This window comes from Salarias fasciatus, chromosome 20, assembly GCF_902148845.1.
Source record: "Salarias fasciatus chromosome 20, fSalaFa1.1, whole genome shotgun sequence".
Taxonomy (NCBI): Eukaryota; Metazoa; Chordata; class Actinopteri; order Blenniiformes; family Blenniidae; genus Salarias; species Salarias fasciatus.
Genome location: NC_043764.1, coordinates 1,339,699 through 1,357,690, shown reverse-complemented (window position 1 = coordinate 1,357,690; position 17,992 = coordinate 1,339,699). Strand labels below are relative to the sequence as shown.

The following is a 17,992-nucleotide window of genomic DNA, read 5'->3' as shown; positions in this document are numbered from 1 at the left end:
CCCCTCATCCACCTCCCAACTCCACCTGATCCTCCTCCCCTGCTGACTCCGCCTCCCAACTCCAGCCCCCCCTCCTCCTCCTCCTCCACCTCCTGACTCCACCCCAACCTGCTGACCCCACCCCTCCTCCTTCTGACTCCATCCCCCCCAACCTCCTGACCCCACCCCTCCTCCTCCTGACTCACCCCCTCCTCCTCCTGACCCCGCCCCTCCTCCTGACTCCACCCCTCCTCCTGACCCCGCCCCCTCCTCCTGACTCCACCCATCCTCCTCCTGACCCCGCCCCTCCTCCTGACCCCGCCCCTCCTCCTGACTCCACCCCTCCTCCTCCTGACTCACCCCCTCCTCCTCCTGACCCCGCCCCTCCTCCTGACTCCACCCCTCCTCCTCCTGACTCACCCCCTCCTCCTCCTGACCCCGCCCCTCCTCCTGACTCCACCCCTCCTCCTGACCCCGCCCCCTCCTCCTGACTCCACCCATCCTCCTCCTGACCCCGCCCCCTCCTGACTCCACCCCCTCCTCCTCCTGACCCCGCCCCCTCCTCCTGACTCCACCCCTCCTCCTGCCTCCACCCCCTCCTCCTCCTGACCCCGCCCCCTCCTCCTGACTCCACCCCTCCTCCTGACTCCACCCCCTCCTCCTCCTGACCCCGCCCCCTCCTCCTGACTCCACCCCTCCTCCTGACTCCACCCCCTCCTCCTCCTGACTCCACCCCCTCCTCCTCCTGACCCCGCCCCCTCCTCCTGACTCCACCCCCTCCTCCTCACCTGGATGCGGAGCAGCAGGGAGCGGTTGGTGTTCTCCAGCCTCCTCTGCCGCTCCTCCATCTCTCGGGCTCGGAGTTGCTCCTTCTGCAGCTTGCGGATGTAGTCCACCGACGCCTTCAGGATGGTTCCCTTGTTCCACCGGGTCTCCCTGAGCAGCCAATCAGAGGCCGAGCCTCGTTAGCGTGGCAGTGACAAACTTAACGAGGTGCAACACACTGACAGTAACAGAAGTGGGAGAGCTAGCAGCAGTGTCTCTGTAGCATTAGCAGTACTAGCAGCAGTGTCTCTGGTATGGTTAGCATTAGCAACAGTGTCTCTGGTATGGTTAGCATTAGCAGCAGTGTCTGTGTAGCATTAGCAGTACTAGCAGCAGTGTCTCTGGTATGGTTAGCATTAGCAACAGTGTCTCTGGTATGGTTAGCATTAGCAGCAGTGTCTCTGGTACAGTTAGCATTAGCAGCAGTGTCTCTGGTATGGTTAGCATTAGCAACAGTGTCTCTGGTATGGTTAGCATTAGCAGCAGTGTCTCTGGTACGGTTAGCATTAGCAGCAGTGTCTCTGGCATGGTTAGCATTAGCAGCAGTGTCTCTGGTACGGTTAGCATTAGCAGCAGTGTCTGTGTAGCATTAGCAGTACTAGCAGCAGTGTCTCTGGTATGGTTAGCATTAGCAGCAGTGTCTCTGGTACGGTTAGCATTAGCAGCAGTGTCTCTGGTACAGTTAGCATTAGCAGCAGTGTCTCTGGTACGGTTAGCATTAGCAGTGGGACACTGACGGGTCGGAGGATTTGGGGATCAGCGCTCCGAGCTCTTTGATGCGGTCGTTGATGTTGAAGCGCCGGCGCCTCTCGACTGAAAGAAAAAACAAAACTTCATTAATTTCTGTGTTTTCTGAAAGAGAGCGCTGCAGCAGAAGCTGCTGCTGCGCTGAACGTGTTGAAACCACGGAGGAACCGGCAGGAACCAGAACCAGACTGACAGCACGTTCCACCGCTCCAGAACACCCGGCGCCACTTCCTGTTCAGCTCCAGAACACCCGGCGCCACTTCCTGTTCAGCTCCAGAACACCCGGCTTGTTTTCACGTCTTGCTTCCTCACTTCCTTGCATCCCTTATTGAAGTTCTTTCCAGGCTTGTGATTGGCTCTGAGGCCGCGGTGGCGTCACGCTGCCCCCTGCAGGCCGGCAGGCTCACAGCAGCGCTGCATCAGGCCGTTGTGTCAGTTTAAATTCAGACGTTCTTACAGACGGAGAGGAGGACTGTCTTAAAGACACCGACGCGATGAACCGGAACTACCGTCACACCGACTGACGTCTTCAGGCTCCGGGGGTCTTTTGGGTCTGTTTCCACGACAACGGAGCTCAGAGACACTGAGCAGGCAACGATTTGAGAACCGTAATGAGGAGGAACTTCCTGGAAACAAGTTCTGCTTCCAGACAGGCGGATATGAACCCTGCTGATGGTCCTGGTCCCGGGCCTGGTCCTGGTCCTGCTGTTCTCTGTGTTCTCCGTTGTTGATGTTCTCTACAGAACCATCTGGAGAACCAACAGGAGAACTTCATGGTTTTCCGTGTTTCTGCCGTTGCCATGGAAACAGACATGTCTCAGGAGAAGGTGGACACACTGTTCCCAGGCTCTGCACCGCAGCCACAGAACCACAACACAACCTTTAGAACGGCGGCGAGAGCAGCCTGAACCGGTCCCGTCCGGCTCCCTGTCCGGTTCCAGGTCCGGTTCCGGGTCCGGGTCCGTACTCACTCAGGTTGTGGTTGTCCTTCTTCTGCCTCTCCTTCACCAGAGCTTTAGCCTCCACATCTGCAACAAGCCGACAAGAGCAGAACGTCAGAACCTTCCAGAACCTCCTGGTCCGGGTTCAACCGGCGGAGCCTCTGCTGAGCTCCTGCAGAACCAGGAAGACTGTGTGTGTGTGTGTGTGTGTGTGTGTGTGTGTGTGTGTGTGTGTGTGTGTGTCCAGAGGAAGTGGTGATGCTGAATCATCAAACCGCTGAACAGATTTTATTTACAGGAGGAAAGTTGGAGGAGGGGCTTAAATGAAGAGCCAATCAGGTGTGTGTGTGTGTGTGTGTGTGTGTGTGTGTGTGTGTGTACCGCTCATCTCTCTCTTCACAGCCAGGTTGGCCGGGCAGCTGTTGCTCACAGTCACGGTGGGCGTGGCCAACCCGCCGCCGCCGTACACGTCCAGCATGTGTCCTGACACCGGCAGCTGCAACGGACCAATCAGAGCGCAGAACCACGTCAGCTGAAACGTCCGGAAACCAGTCTGCAGACGCTTCTGAAACCTCAGGTACCCCGGTGACCCGGACCATCCGGTACCTCGGGGATCCGGATCATCCGGTATCTCGGGGACCCGGATCATCCGGTACCTCGGGGACCCGGATCATCCGGTATCTCGGGGACCCGGATCATCCGGTACCTCGGGGACCCGGATCATCCGGTACCTCGGGGACCCGGATCATCCGGTACCTCGGGGATCCGGATCATCCGGTATCTCTGGGACCCGGATCATCCGGGACCTCGGGGACCCGGACCCGGATCGTCTCATAACCAGAATGTTGGCGGTTCGATCCCCGCTCCCGCAGGCGTAAAACTGTCGTTGTGTCCTTGGGCAAGACACTTCACTTGAGAGCAGTGAGAGTGAATGGTTGGCGGTGGGAGGGGCCGATGGCGTCGGGCTGCTCCAGGACAGCTGTGGCTCCACCCAGTGTGGAGTGAATGGGTGAATGTGATACTGCAGTGTGAAGCGCTTTGGGCTCTGCTAATGCAGAGGAAAAAGCGCTATATAAGTGTAGTCCATTTACCATCCGGTACCTCGGAGACCTGGATCATCCGGTACCTCGGGGATCCGGATCATCCGGTACCTCGGGGATCCGGATCATCCGGTACCTCGGAGACCTGGATCATCCGGTACCTCGGAGACCTGGATCATCCGGTACCTCGGGGATCCGGATCATCCGGTACCTCGGGGATCCGGACTTGCTGGTGCATCATGTGGGAACCGTTTGTGGTCCGCTGCACCACTGCAGACATGGTTCCAGATTATCTTCTCAAGGTGTCACAGATCAGAACTCTGAAAGTCGGTTCTGCTCCACAGACCGGTCTACTGGAGAACCCGGGAGAGAGCAGCTCAGGAAGCCCTGCCAGGCACTCCAGCAGTAACGCTGCAGACGCCAGCTTCCCATCCTCCGCCCGGCCCCGGCCCCGACCCCGACCCCGGCCCCGACCCCGGCCCCGGCCCCGGCCCCGACCCCGGCCCCGGCCCCGGCCCCGGCCCCGGCCCCGGCCCCGGCCCCGGCCCCGGCCCCGGCCCTGGCCCCGGCCCCGGGCCCGGCCCCGGCCCCGGCCCCGGGCCCAGCAGCTGGCTCACAGTCCGGCCCGGCCCGGCAGCAAGGCTCCCAGGAAACATGGCGTCGGCAGGAACCCCATGGTTCCCCGACCACCGTGAGAACTGCAGCGTTTCCATGGGAACGCTGTGGGCGGAGCCTCACCGTCGCTCGGCCGGTTCTTTCTGAACCCGGGCTTTGAGCTCCAGCACCGTGCTGCATTCAAGTGTCCGTTGTCAGCGTGGGACACGTGGGTTCTCACAGCGGACAGTGAAGCGATGCAGCGTTTCCTCCCCTCGCTCTCTCACAGCAACACGTTTCACCGATTCTCTCACAACCTCAGTGAATCCAGAGCTGCAGCTCCGGGCGGTGAAACCCGGTGAAACCCGGGTCAGCCGGCGCTGGAGCCGCTGCTCTGCTCTCAACGCTGGAGCCCAAGATCAAAGGTCGAAGGTCAAAGGTTGGAAAAAACAAACAGCTTTACCTCCGATTTAATCCTCCGCTTCTCATGCTCCGGCAGAATCACCAAAATCCGCATGTTTTCCCAGGTTTGCACACGTACAACCGAACACACACACACACACACTCTGAGTCAGTCAGCACTCTGCTCGGCGGCGCTTCCCCTTTCTGCTGCGCCGCCGCTCGAAATGAGGAAACGTCTCTTCACCGACAAAAAACTGCTTCATTATCTCCCTGACACACACACACACACACACACACACACACACACACACACACACACACACACACACACACACACACACACACACACACACACACACACACACACACACACACACACACACACACACACTCTAACTCTGTCTGTGGAAAAGTGAAGTGATACTGGGTCCAGCTCTCAGGCTCCGCCCCTGTAGTGGAACCACTGATGCTAACGGGACGGTGAGTTAGCCGCCGTAATGCTAATGGGCACTGGTGACCTGGAGTGATGTCATCATTGCTAACGCTAATGCTGACAGCATGAGAAGCAGGTGTCAGTCCAACAAAGCTAATGCTAGAACCCTGGTGTGTGTTGGTGTGTTCCCGCGGTGGCGGCGTGGCGGTGACGTGTTCGTGCGGCAGTGGCGTGTTCGTGCGGTGGCGTGTTCGTGCGGCAGTGGCGTGTTCGTGCGGCAGTGGCGTGTTCCTGCGGCAGTGGCGTGTCCGTGCGGCAGTGGCGTGTCTGTGCGGCAGTGGCGTGTTCCTGCGGCAGTGGCGTGTCTGTGCGGCAGTGGCAGTGTTCGTGCAGCAGTGGCGTGTTCGTGCGGTGGCGTGTCTGTGCGGCGGTGGCGTGTTCGTTCGGTGGCGTGTCCGTGCGGCAGTGGCGTGTTCGTGCAGTGGCGTGTTTGTGCGGCAGTGGCATGTTCGTGCGGTGGCGTGTTTGTGTGGCAGTGGCATGTTCGTGCGGTGGCATGTCCGTGCGGCAGTGGCGTGTTCGTGCGGTGGCGTGTCCGTGCGCCAGTGGCGTGTCTGTGCGGCAGTGGCATGTTCGTGCGGTGGCGTGTCCGTGCGGCAGTGGCATGTTCGTGCGGTGGCGTGTCCGTGCGGCAGTGGCGTGTTCGTGCGGCGGTGGCATGTTCGTTCGGTGGCATGTCCGTGCGGCAGTGGCGTGTTCGTGCAGTGGCGTGTTTGTGCGGCAGTGGCGTGTTCGTGCAGTGGCGTGTTTGTGCGGCAGTGGCGTGTTCGTGCAGTGGCGTGTTTGTGCGGCAGTGGCGTGTTCGTGCGGTGGCGTGTTTGTGCGGCAGTGGCGTGTTCGTGCGGTGGCGTGTTTGTGCGGCAGTGGCGTGTTCGTGCAGTGGCGTGTTCGTGCAGTGGCGTGTTTGTGCGGCAGTGGCGTGTTCGTGCGGCAGTGGCGTGTTCGTGCGGTGGCGAGTCCGTGCAGCAGTGGCGTGTTCGTGCGGTGGCGTGTTCGTGCGGTGGCGTGTTCGTGCGGTGGCGTGTCCGTGCGGCAGTGGCGTGTTCGTGCGGTGGCGTGTTCGTGCGGTGGCGTGTTCGTGCGGTGGCGTGTTCGTGCGGTGGCGTGTCCGTGCGGCAGTGGCGTGTTCGTGCAGTGTCGTGTCCGTGCGGCAGTGGCGTGTTCGTGCGGTGGCATGTTCGTGCGGCAGTGGTGTGTTCGTGCGGTGGCGTGTTCGTGCGGTGGCGTGTTCGTGCGGTGGCGTGTTCGTGCGGTGGTGTGTTCGTGCGGTGGCGTGTTCCTGCGGCGGTGGCGTTACCGTGGTAGCGAGCGGGATTCCTGAGTCGATCAGCGTCAGAAAATTCTCGCCGAGACTGGACTCCAGGCTGATGATGTCATCGATGACCGTGTCCTCCATCTGAAAGAGCCAATCAGAGCGCAGCTAATCTTCACTGGCTCATCGCCATGGAAACCACTGATGAACCAGTGAGTCTGAAATGAACTGATGAACCAGTGAATGAATGAAAGTGTTGCATCTGAAACGACACATCTCAGTATGAAAACAAGAGCAGAGGGATGGATGGATGGATGGATGGATGGATGGATGGATTTAACAGCTGTGTTTCACGCAGCCTCAGCTGGTTCATATGAGTCGTGAGGTGAATGAATGAATGAATGATCAGCAGTTTAAACACTGACTCAGCTCCAGGAAACTGTTGGACTCTGAGTCAGATCCTCTGGACCTGCTGAGTCAGCACGCACACACACGCACGCACGCACACACACACACACACACACACACACACACACACACACACGGAAACAGACACACACACGCACGCACGCACGCACGCACGCGCGCGCGCGCGCGCCCACACACACACACACACACACACACACACACACACACACACACACACACACACACACACACACACACACACACACACACACACACACACACGCTCAGTCTTTTATTTCTATCCTTGTGGGGACCGTCCATTGACTCCCATTCATGTCTAGCCCCTAACCCTGACCCTTACCCTAACCCTAACCCACACCACAACAAAGCCTAACCCTAAAGAAATGTTTTTGCACTTTTACTTTTTTCAGTAACAACAACATGGTCAAGAAAACACTGTTTCTCCTACTTAGGACCGGAAAAAGGTCCCACAAGGCACGTCGTTCCACGTTTTGCTATCCTTGTGGGGACATTTGGCCCCACAAGGATAGAAATACAAGAACACACACACACACACACACACACACACACACACACACACACACACACACGCGCACACACACACACGGAAACAGACACACACACACACACACAGACACACGCACACACACACACATATACACGTGTGCGCACACACACACACACACTCACTTCTTGTTTGGGGCTGCTGTCTGCGGACGGCGAGGGGGCGGAGCTGTCCTCGGGGGAGGGGCTTGCCATGAGTGCTGGCTGCTGATTGGCCGTGTGGGTGGACAGGTACCGGCGGACCTGCTGCCTCTGGGCCTGCTGGATGTGGTACCTGGTGGGGTTCTCCAGGTGGGTCTGGACCTGCGGGGACGGGGTCAGAGACGCTCGTCAGACGGACTAAACTCCGCGGCGGGTCTGTCTCCTGGCGGACAGACTCCGGTCCGGTCCGGTCCGCAGCTGAAGGACCGTGGGAGTGAAGGAGGTCGGCCGGTACCGACACCGGTAGAAACATTCAGCCGGGTTCTACAGAAGAACATGATTTGGAGAGAAGTCATCATTTCTAGAATTCTGACAGTATCGACTTCAGATGAATCCTCGCAGGTTCGTAAAGGACCGACCGGCTTCGAGAGCTGAAGACCGCCGAGCCTCAGGACGGAGTCCAGAGCAGACGAGGCACCCGGGACGGTGGGAGGCTGGAGACCACGAGGGAACCCGTCTCCGTGCCGCTTAAACCATTCTGGTGACGGGGAGCTCCAGAACAGGATTCATGTTCCAGAGAACGTTCTGCTCGGCTCCCTCCTGAAGCCCCGGACGGCGCTCCGCCTGCAGCCGCCAGGAAGCCGGAGTCCAGCAGGATCTACGCCGGAGCCGCTGTGATTCTGACGTCCAGCCCTCAGAGGAAGGACTCTGAAAGGTGTCGCAACCTACTCCCGTTTCATCCACAAGGGGGCGTCCATGAGCTACGAGTCCTTCCAAGAAACATGGGACTTAAGAAAAGAAGACGGCCCACCTCGACAGGTGACCTGGCAGGAAGGTGATCCGGGTTTCTTACAAACTGATCAAACCTGGACTGTGAGTGCGAGTCGGGGGAGCAACGACGTGTATAGAACGAGACGCTCGCCGCCCCGAGAGACGGCCAATCGCAGCTGACTTCCAGTAGTGGCAAAAAGCGGATTCAGAGCGGGATCCAGCACGGTGTGCGACTTTGTGTTTGGTGATTTACCAAGATACAGTAAACCTCTGTGTTGGAATCAAGTCACAATGCTGGAGACACGTTGAGAACAGCAGCCAGGAGCCCCAGACCAGCACTGGAGGGTTCTTCAGGGACTGCAGCGGAGCCGGTTCTCCTCAGGAGAGCCAGACCAGCACTGGAGGGTTCTTCAGGGACTGCAGCGGAGCCGGTTCTCCTCAGGAGCTCCTGGCCTGCTGACGGAGGACAAGGCTGCTTCTGTCATCAGAACGTGTAAATGAACTAGAAATGTTTGAGACGGTGAACAGCACGGCTCGATCATATCTGACACTGAAAAGTACAGACGTTACTGCGGAGCACTCACCATGTCTGTTATCTTATCTCTGTTATTTATTTCATTATATCTGTCTTAGATCTTTATGTAAATTATATTTAATTTATCTGTCAGTTTATATCTATTAATTATATATGTCTTAATTTGTATTTAAATTATAATTAATTTATATTTAATACTTAGTTGTGTCGGTCAGTATATTCCTGTTACTTATTTAATTATATCTATCCTAATTTTACATACAAATTGCATTTAACTTTTTCTTGTATAGCTGGCTTTGTATTTTTCTATTTTTCTTTCCGTGTTGTTTTTGCTGCTGCAGCCCTGCAGTTTCCCCATGAGGGACAAATAAAGGACTTTCAGTTCATTCAATATGTCAGTGAGCACTTCTGTCATGTCCTGTAAATAAACTTTTCTATTTTTTGTTGCTTTACTGTGTTTCATGCTTTCATTTTGTCCATTTCTTGTCTTCCTTTGGCTGTTTCACTCAGTCAGTTTTAATTATTCTAGAAACGAGTGTCCGCTGTATTCGATGAAGCTCTTCTGATTAAATTGACTTCATTTGTTATTACACTACTTACTTTATTTTTCACGTTACTCTGAAAACCCTCTGTGTATGTTAATGTCTTACATCAATACTGTGTATGTTCTGACTGCAAGAATTACTCCTCCAGACACTTTTTATGGCCATTTTTGTGGGAGGAAAAAAGCAACTGTTCCAAGGTCTGTGGGTCTGAGCAGCTGTGAAAGTCCAGCCGAATCATTTGAATTGGAGAAAAGTTGTTTAAAACACGAACTTTCTTATTTGGCATTGTTTCTGTTCTGACAGAAACAGTATTGATTTCTATGAGCAGCTGGGAGCTGCGGGGTTCAGGGGCCGTCGACAACTTACAAGACGCTGCAGCAGTGAAGACAAACGCCATGTCCAATAAGTCTGATAGGAGACAAATGAAGGTTGTGGTGATTATGGTGACGCTGCAGTGAATCCCAGTGGTGGGATTACGTTTTGGTTTTGTTTTTTGTTTTTTTTGGTGTTTGTCTTCACTGTTGCAGCGTCTTGTAAGTTGTAGACGGTCCCTGAACCCCACAGCAGGACCGGCTGCTGATGGAAATCAATATTGTTTCTGCTGCTTGATAGACACACACTTTTAATAAAAATGAGCTTGTAGCATGTCGTCCAGCTCACAACGATGGGATGGAGGCGCCCTTTGTGTGTTACTGACGTTTTGTTAAAGAGTTATTGAGACCGAAAGTCCGTATCTGTCAATATGCTGCTAACTTCACTGGACTGTTCAAGTACATGAATGATAGCAGTAATTCGGGGGAACGAATTAGTAATTTGTGCGCACGATGCTGTGGTCGCCATGACAACGTGCCGAGGACAGAGATTTTACTGTCTGCTAACAGTCAAAGCCATAACATAACACATATTGTCCCATCAGTGACGACCAGCAGCCTTGAAGTCTGTATTGACCCTGGATTACTTGGCGCCCACAGCTTCCTGCCCCTACCGGAAGTCAGCGCCGATTTGCCATGGCGCCGCTGCTGTCCGCCGAGCAGCGAGCGGTCTAGTATCTATATACGTCATTGCAGGGGAGCTTTGCTCAGCTAGCCGGAAACAGGAAGTGGCTAACCGGAAGCAGGAAGTGGCTGGCCGGAAGAAGGAAGTGGCTGGCCGGAAGCAGGAAGTGGCTGGCCGGAAGAAGGAAGTGGCTGGCCGGAAGAAGGAAGTGGCTGGCCGGAAGCAGGAAGTGGCTGGCCGGAAGAAGGAAGTGGCTGGCCGGAAGAAGGAAGTGGCTGGCCGGAAGCAGGAAGTGGCTGGCCGGAAGAAGGAAGTGGCTGACAGCACCGAAGACTGGATCCAGGCTCACTCCGCCCAGCTACTAGAAAGGACAGGTCTTCTGAATCCTGCGAGGTCTAAGGTCTGGATTTACGTCTGAGTTCAACACTTGATTGGGTTCCCTGAGTCTCGGTGTTCTTTCCCGGTCAGGTCTGATTAGTGGTTCTTTAATGTTGTCTGAAAAACTAAAGAAACAAAAACGACTGAAAGCCAGAACCCGACGTTCCCCTGAAGCGGGACTCGGATCGTCACGATCTCATCGAGTCTTTCTAAAACTGGAAACTGCTTTTCCACGGCCGGCGTCAGAACTCTCGTCTGTTCTCCAGAAGAGCAGCGACGGTTCCGTCTGCGCCGCCGTTCCTCACCTTCAGCACCTCCACGGGAACCTGAGCGGGCGGCGAGCAGGAGGCGGCCGTCGACACGCTGATGGGCGAGGAGGCGGCGTCGCAGCGCAGCCGCCGCCGTTGCGCCTCCTTCTGCTGCTCCTCCAACGCCTGCTGGCGCATCAGGTCCTGCCGCATCAGGACCCTGTGGAGGACGAAAGGACGGCAGGACGTGTCCACGGGCCGACTCGGCCCAGTGCGCGACGCCGGCCCGCCGACAGGAAGCGCTCGTTACCTGGACGACATGACGGACGGCAGAGAGGAGGAGGAAGGCGAGGAGGAGGAGCCCGCTGCCGACGAACTGAAGGAGGAGGGAGGAAAGGTCAGCGTGGCGGCGGCAACAGGAAGTGGGCGGCGGCAGGATTCCCACCTGATGCTGATTGGCTGACTCTTGATCTGGTAGAAGGTGTCCGAGTCAGACGGCAGCAGACCGTCAATCTCGATGTCCGCAACAATCCCAGACTCCACCCTGGCAACGACAAGACAACGCGTCAACCACGGAGTATCCACGGAGACGAAGCCAGACGACCGACCAGCTAACCGACCAGCTAACCTAAAAACCAAACAGCTAACCAACCAGCTAAAAGACCAGCTAACAGACCAGCTAACCAACCAGCTAACCTAAAAACCAAACAGCTAACCAACCAGCTAACAGACCAGCTAACCGACCAGCTAAAAGACCAGCTAACAGACCAGCTAACCAACCAGCTAACCGACCAGCTAACCTAAAAACCAAACAGCTAACCAACCAGCTAAAAGACCAGCTAACAGACCAGCTAACCAACCAGCTAACCTAAAAACCAAACAGCTAACCAACCAGCTAAAAGACCAGCTAACAGACCAGCTAACAGACCAGCTAACCAACCAGCTAACAGACCAGCTAACAGACCAGCTAAAAGACCAGCTAACAGACCAGCTAACCAACCAGCTAACAGACCAGCTAAAAGACCAGCTAAAAGACCAGCTAACCAACCAGCTAACAGACCAGCTAACCAACCAGCTAACCGACCAGCTAACCAACCAGCTAACCAACCAGCTAACCAACCAGCTAACCAACCAGCTAACAGACCAGCTAACCTAAAAACCAAACAGCTAACCAACCAGCTAAAAGACCAGCTAACAGACCAGCTAACAGACCAGCTAACCAACCAGCTAACAGACCAGCTAACCAACCAGCTAACAGACCAGCTAACCAACCAGCTAACAGACCAGCTAACCTAAAAACCAAACAGCTAACCACCCAGCTAACAACTAATCAGCTAACCTGAAAACCAAAACGCCAACCAACCAGCTAACCTAAAAACCAACCAACCAACCAGTTCATCAACTGACTGACCAACCAAACAACCACTGTCCCCAAAGACAAAGCTAACCAACCAATCAACTTATCAACTAACTAACCAACTGGTCAACTAATTAACCAAATAATCAACCAGCTAACCAGCCTGGGTTTCCTTTATCCAGTAATTACCAGACTTTGACCGGTAAAATCTGCCGAAGTCCGACATATTTTAACACCACCGGTCAAAATGTCTGGTGAAAAAAATATTCCCTCCAAGCAAAGTTTAAAGGAGTGGTATTACGTGTCCAAAACAACTGAAATCAAAGCTCCTCTGCATCAGGCTGCCTCAAACCACTGGAAATGGGTCCCTGTCTCTTTAAGAAGCTCCTCAGTTTAGAGACACGCCCCCCTCAGAGCGTCCATCTCAGCTATTTGCTACGTATTTCCCCGCCCCTGAGAGGGGAGGGAGCACGAGCTGTGCAGGAGGAGCTGTGCAGACTACATTAGATCTGGGGCGGAGCTGTGCATTATGGGCGGCGCTGTGCATTATGGGCGGCGCTGTGCATTACGGGCGGAGCTGTGCATTACGGGCGGCGCTGTGCATTATGGGCGGCGCTGTGCATTATGGGCGGCGCTGTGCATTATGGGCGGCGCTGTGCATTACGGGCGGAGCTGTGCATTACGGGCAGAGCTGTGCATTATGGGCGGCGCTGTGCATTATGGGCGGCGCTGTGCATTATGGGCGGCGCTGTGCATTATGGGCGGCACTGTGCATTATGGGCGGAGCTGGGCATTACGGGCGGAGCTGTGCATTATGGGCGGAGCTGTGCAGAACCGAGCGTTTCAGCCTCAACATGGCTGCCAGGGGGAGACTCAGGGATTGCTCAAATATGCGTGAATGGTTCTGGAAACAACTCCAGGCGTCTTTTTAATGAGGAAATGACACTTTAGCTTTATACAAAGCTCAATAAAGTGGATTTTGCACGATAACCCCCCCTTTAAATTAAAAAAGGCAATTTTCACATCATTTTATGGAAAAAAAACAAAAAAAAAACAATAAAACCCCGAATCTTATCTTTTATGAACCGGCCTGGTCTATGTGGAACAAAACTTTTTTTTTTTTTTTTTTCCCACGCGGAACTAAACTTGTAGCAGTGTTTCATTACTCCGACAAAGCGCGCAGCACAACAGCAATACAGGGAGACACATGTGGAAACAGGCGAAACTTAAAGACTTTTCTACTAAACAAAACAGTTGAGAGGAGGAGGGGTCAGAGCCTGTAGAGCAGGGGTCGGCAATTAGCGGCCCGCGGGCCAAATGTGGCCCGATGAACCGTCCAATCCGGCCCGCGAGAGGATTCCAATACGCGCGCACAAACGCACGCATTACCCCGGGCCCTCCAGCGGACGCACGCACCCCTGTTGGAGTGCGATATCTGTCATTGTGTTGCAATAGACAATCTTCGAAGGATGTGTTGTTTAGTTCTGGTTTCCGGTTTGTCACTGAAAAATAAAGAGGAGTGGCGCCTCGTCTGGTGAACAGAGAGCGCAAGTGAGTGCTGCAGAGCTCACCGTGGCCCTCATTTATCAATCCATCTTTCAAAGGGGTGTATATCTGAGCGGTGAGCTCATCGTACGACGGGGCTCGCACGGCATTACAGAAACTTCCGTACCTCGCCGATCTCAGCGTTTGAGTGATCGGGTGTTGATAAATGCGGCGGCTGAATTCGATCGTCATTAACAATGTTCCGCCCTGAAATATTCATAGTTCCCAAGCCGCGCCCAGTGAGGTCAAACACGGAAAAGGAGCGATTTTGGCGAAAAAAGAAACTTTTGGGAGCTGGAAATGGATCCTCTCAGGTCTGAGGTGGAGAGAAATCAGGAGGAGCTCTTTGGAAGAATAAAAACTGAAATCAAGGAGAACAGAAAAACGCAGTCTGGAGGACGCTGTTCACGGCAGCGGTGAGCAGCGTCACCTGGACGACCGGACAACGGCTGAGGTCTGAGCAGGTTATAGATCCGTTAATTTAACCCTGATATTACAAATAATGAAGCCGACTCATGCTGTACAGCTCAGAGTTTTATTTTGTTTTATGATGTCTCAGAGTCAGACAGCGGCACCGCGGCCCGGTCTCCTCCCCACAGCGGGGACGGTCCCACCGAGACGCACCTCGGACCGAACGGGACACAGCACAGGACCGAACAGGACCCGGGACTCAGTCCACCGAGGGCGGCGCGTGCCCCCCGCTGCTGGTGCTGCTTCAATTAAAGACAATTTATAGAAGTTTTCATAAAATGTTTGACTAAACGTCTTCTGTCTGTATTTAACCTCCCTTTAGTTCATATGTTATTTTCCAGGCTGCTGGCTTCACATCACTGATTAAATAAATAATTTTCTATACTTTAGAGTGTATTGTGCATTTCAGTCGCGGTTCTTCAGGTCCTGTCTCCTCCGTCCAGACCCAGTCGAGGCTCTGCTGGTTCCCACATCCTCTTGTGGCGCCAGCGCATCAAAGTAACTCTGTCGCCAGTGCAATATTGTGTAAACTACCTAAATAAAGTCACACACCTTTTCGGGGATGAACAGGAACAGCAGCATTTCCCCCGCTGGATCTGAGACGGGAGCGCCGTCCGGGACGCCGCTGTCCGGACAGCGCTGGGACGGCGCCGTCCGGGACGCCGCCGTCCGGGACGCTGCCGCCGTCTGACTCCTTGTTACTCAGTGACACACTGCAGGTTTTATAATCAGTTGTTGTAAACAGTCCGCTCAGGTTGTTACACAACTTTACTTTGAAGATAGAACAAATGTTTCTAGGACCAATGTTATGTTTTTAAATTGCTTTGTCACGTAAAGCGACAAAGATTACATCGATTGAAAATACTCCCCACTTAATGACAGGAAGAGATTCTTTTTACAGGCTTGCTTTGCAGGTGAGTAGACTTTATATATACTGTATGTCCTGATCTTTGGGCATATCTTTGAATAAATTCCTCTACCACTTTACTGAAATTCAGTCCGCACGAAATTTGACAGGTGAGGGCGGGGCCCTTTGAAAAATACCCTTTGTGTGTGTCACTTTACTGCAGCGTCACATTTCATTTACACAACATGAAGAACAAAGACCCCAAACAGGAGACAGAATGTCCTCAGAGCGTCTTCATGGTGTGAAACCTCAGTGGGACAAACAGCTGTTGACTAAACATCTGGAGGGAGAGAAAACCAAACATCTGGATCAGACTGGATTAGTCCTGGGGTCAGCAGAGTTAGAGTGGGGGACAAGACAGACGAGACGGGGATGAGACGGGGACAAGAGGGGGGCAAGAGGGGGGCAAGAGGGGGGCAAGCCGGGCCTGTCTGCTTCTGCTTCTGCTTCTCCTGGGAAAATCATTCGTTGTGGATGAGTCATTAGTAGAGGGTCAGAGGTCAGACTGTCACAACAACAAACCCCCCTCCTCCTCCTCCCCACCCAGCCATCAGTCCGTCCACAAACAACTCTTCACTTTCTCTTTTCCTCTCGCTTTGAAGACCGAATGTCAGAAATCCAGCCCCCCGCCCCCCGCCCCCCCCCCCCCCCGCCCCCCCCCCCCGCCCCCCCCCCCCCCCCCCCCCCCGGCGCTCGTCTTGCGCTCAAGCGTCAGAGAACCGGACGTGTCCCTCCGGACGTGTCCTCCACGTCTCGCCGACAGTTGGACGGAAGCGACCCGCCTGCTCAGCTGCTTCCCACCAGACTCCATTCAGAAGCTGCACATTTCCCTGGAGCCTCTGAGCACAGGCTGGATGCTTCCAGACCGCCGGAGGACGCGACTCCTCCCCTGGATTTTAACGCCGTGATGTTTCGGCTGCAGCAGCAGGAGTTCAACAGAAACCACAGCTGTCAGAGGAAACTCAGGAGCTGAGTGTTTTTAAAAACTAAACCATTGATGATTCAGCAGATTTTTGAACGGAGTCTGGAGTGCAAATCCCCCACAAACATGAAGAACCAGATTACACACAAAACCAATCGAATCTAGAAGAACTCTCCTCCTGGAGCGTCTGAAACGAGTCACAGCGGCTCGGTTCTCTCTTTTCTTTAGTTCGGCATCATGTTTTCTGCCTTCCTCGCATCACTGAGTGTTCCAGCTCCTCTGAACAGGAGCCGATTTGACCGGAGCAGAATAAAAGTCGACCCGTTTCTGTCACCAGTAAATAAAACAACTCAATTAATAAAAAATGGATTTTTGAACGGAGTCTGGCGTGCCAAGCTTCTAGAACCGTAACGAAAACAAACTGCGGAAAAAGAAAAAAAAAGAAAAGCAAAAATCATGAAATTCAGACGCGTCCTCCAGGAAACACGCCTGAAGCGGTATTAGTTATCATTATTACCACTATGCAGATATTGTGGTGTGTGGTTTGAAAGTGAGGTATTAATTCCGTAAACTGATTTCTCTGAATAAACAGAATTAACAGACGCGCTTTGTTACTTCAGTCTTTCATCAGGAAGCTGGTACATTTTAAAAACTGCTTTTTTTCAACGGAGTCTGGTGCGCTGAGCCTCCAGCAGCACACTACACCAGACTCCTTTAGAAATGTCTGAAATGTAGACATACTGTATCCTAGAAACTCAACTCGCATCTTAATCAAGTCTAAACAGAATTATTATTTCTTTTAGAGTTTTCTCTTCAATACGGAATCAAGAGTACACAGTCCACGACCTCCTGCCCGCATATGTTTAACATCCACAGCGTGATTTGAAGTCTCAGCTGCTGTATTGACACCCGGAGTTCAGAATCGATGGGCCGATTTGCTGAACACCTCTTACAGGTCCTGTCTGTGACATTCTGTGTTCACAACGTGACGCCAAGAATCAATGAACCGATTTACTGAACACTTCTGACAGACCCCGAGTCACGGCGAGCCGAGCGGAGTTAAAACCACTGATTTTTGAATGGACTCCGGTCGGAGACGCAGACAGACGCCAGACCTCATAATAAAACTTTGAAGTTAAGGTTTTAAATCTTCCTCCTAAAACCCGCGTGTGGTCTTGACAAGTCAGACGAACGAGTCTTCATCTGTACAGTCTGAGTGTCAGTTCGGCTCCAGGATGACGGCGGTAGGTTGACGTTTGAGCCGGATTTGGGAGAGAAACTGCAGCTCAGACCTTATTCCAACAACTTCCGCACTCACCGGACCACATTCAGACTTTCAGCCGAGTCCAGGATGACGAAGACGGTCTGCGGCTGCAGGACTCCGGCCTCCCGCGGCTCCGGGTCCGGGTCCGGCTCCGGGTCCAGGTCCGAAGTCTGGATGTGGTCCGGTATCACGGAGGACATTTCTTCAGAGACTGAAGGCGAGACGAGAACAAACAAGAGGAGATTTATCTGGAGTCCACAGGCCGGGATCAAAGTCTGGAGGAGGGGAGGGGGAGGGGGGGGGGGGGGGGGGGGCGGTCCCTCCAGGCTCACTGTCCAAAACATGCTGTGATGTCAACGTCTGTCTCTCTGTCCTGTGATGGACTGAAGACCTGTCCTCACCTGTCCAGGTGTCAACGTGCTTTCCTGTCCTCTTCACCTGTCCGGGCGTCTCTGTCCTGTCCTGTCCTCACATGTCCAGGTGTCGCTGTCCTCACGGGGCCTCAGATGTCCTCACCTGTCCAGTTGTCCCTGTCCTCTCCTGTCCGGGATGAATGGATGCTTTATGGACGTTTTGTGTCTTTAGAGTTTTAGTTTATTTCAGTTTTTGACCTTCAGTGTTTCTGTGAAAACGTGAAAAAGGATGG

General features: G+C 54.1%; 2 protein-coding genes across 3 annotated transcripts in view; one reads left to right on the top strand and one right to left on the bottom strand.

Annotated features, from left to right (window-relative positions):
* tfe3a (transcription factor binding to IGHM enhancer 3a) overlaps window positions 1–17,629 on the bottom strand; it is a 19,740-nt gene extending 2,111 nt beyond the window's left edge. Inside the window, exons 1-10 of the mRNA XM_030119223.1 lie at window positions 17,401–17,629; window positions 11,326–11,424; window positions 11,191–11,256; window positions 10,938–11,100; window positions 7,393–7,569; window positions 6,319–6,417; window positions 2,874–2,988; window positions 2,523–2,579; window positions 1,542–1,617; window positions 768–915 (exon numbers count right to left, since the gene is read on the bottom strand). Coding sequence (XP_029975083.1) covers window positions 768–915; window positions 1,542–1,617; window positions 2,523–2,579; window positions 2,874–2,988; window positions 6,319–6,417; window positions 7,393–7,569; window positions 10,938–11,100; window positions 11,191–11,256; window positions 11,326–11,424; window positions 17,401–17,546 — 1,146 coding nt within the window. The 5' untranslated portion in view covers window positions 17,547–17,629. The remainder of the gene's footprint in view (window positions 1–767; window positions 916–1,541; window positions 1,618–2,522; window positions 2,580–2,873; window positions 2,989–6,318; window positions 6,418–7,392; window positions 7,570–10,937; window positions 11,101–11,190; window positions 11,257–11,325; window positions 11,425–17,400) is intronic.
* The window catches only part of LOC115408444 (natural resistance-associated macrophage protein 2-like), a 918,259-nt gene that overhangs the window by 86,110 nt on the left and 814,157 nt on the right, over window positions 1–17,992 (top strand). The gene's annotated exons all lie outside the window — the stretch shown is intronic.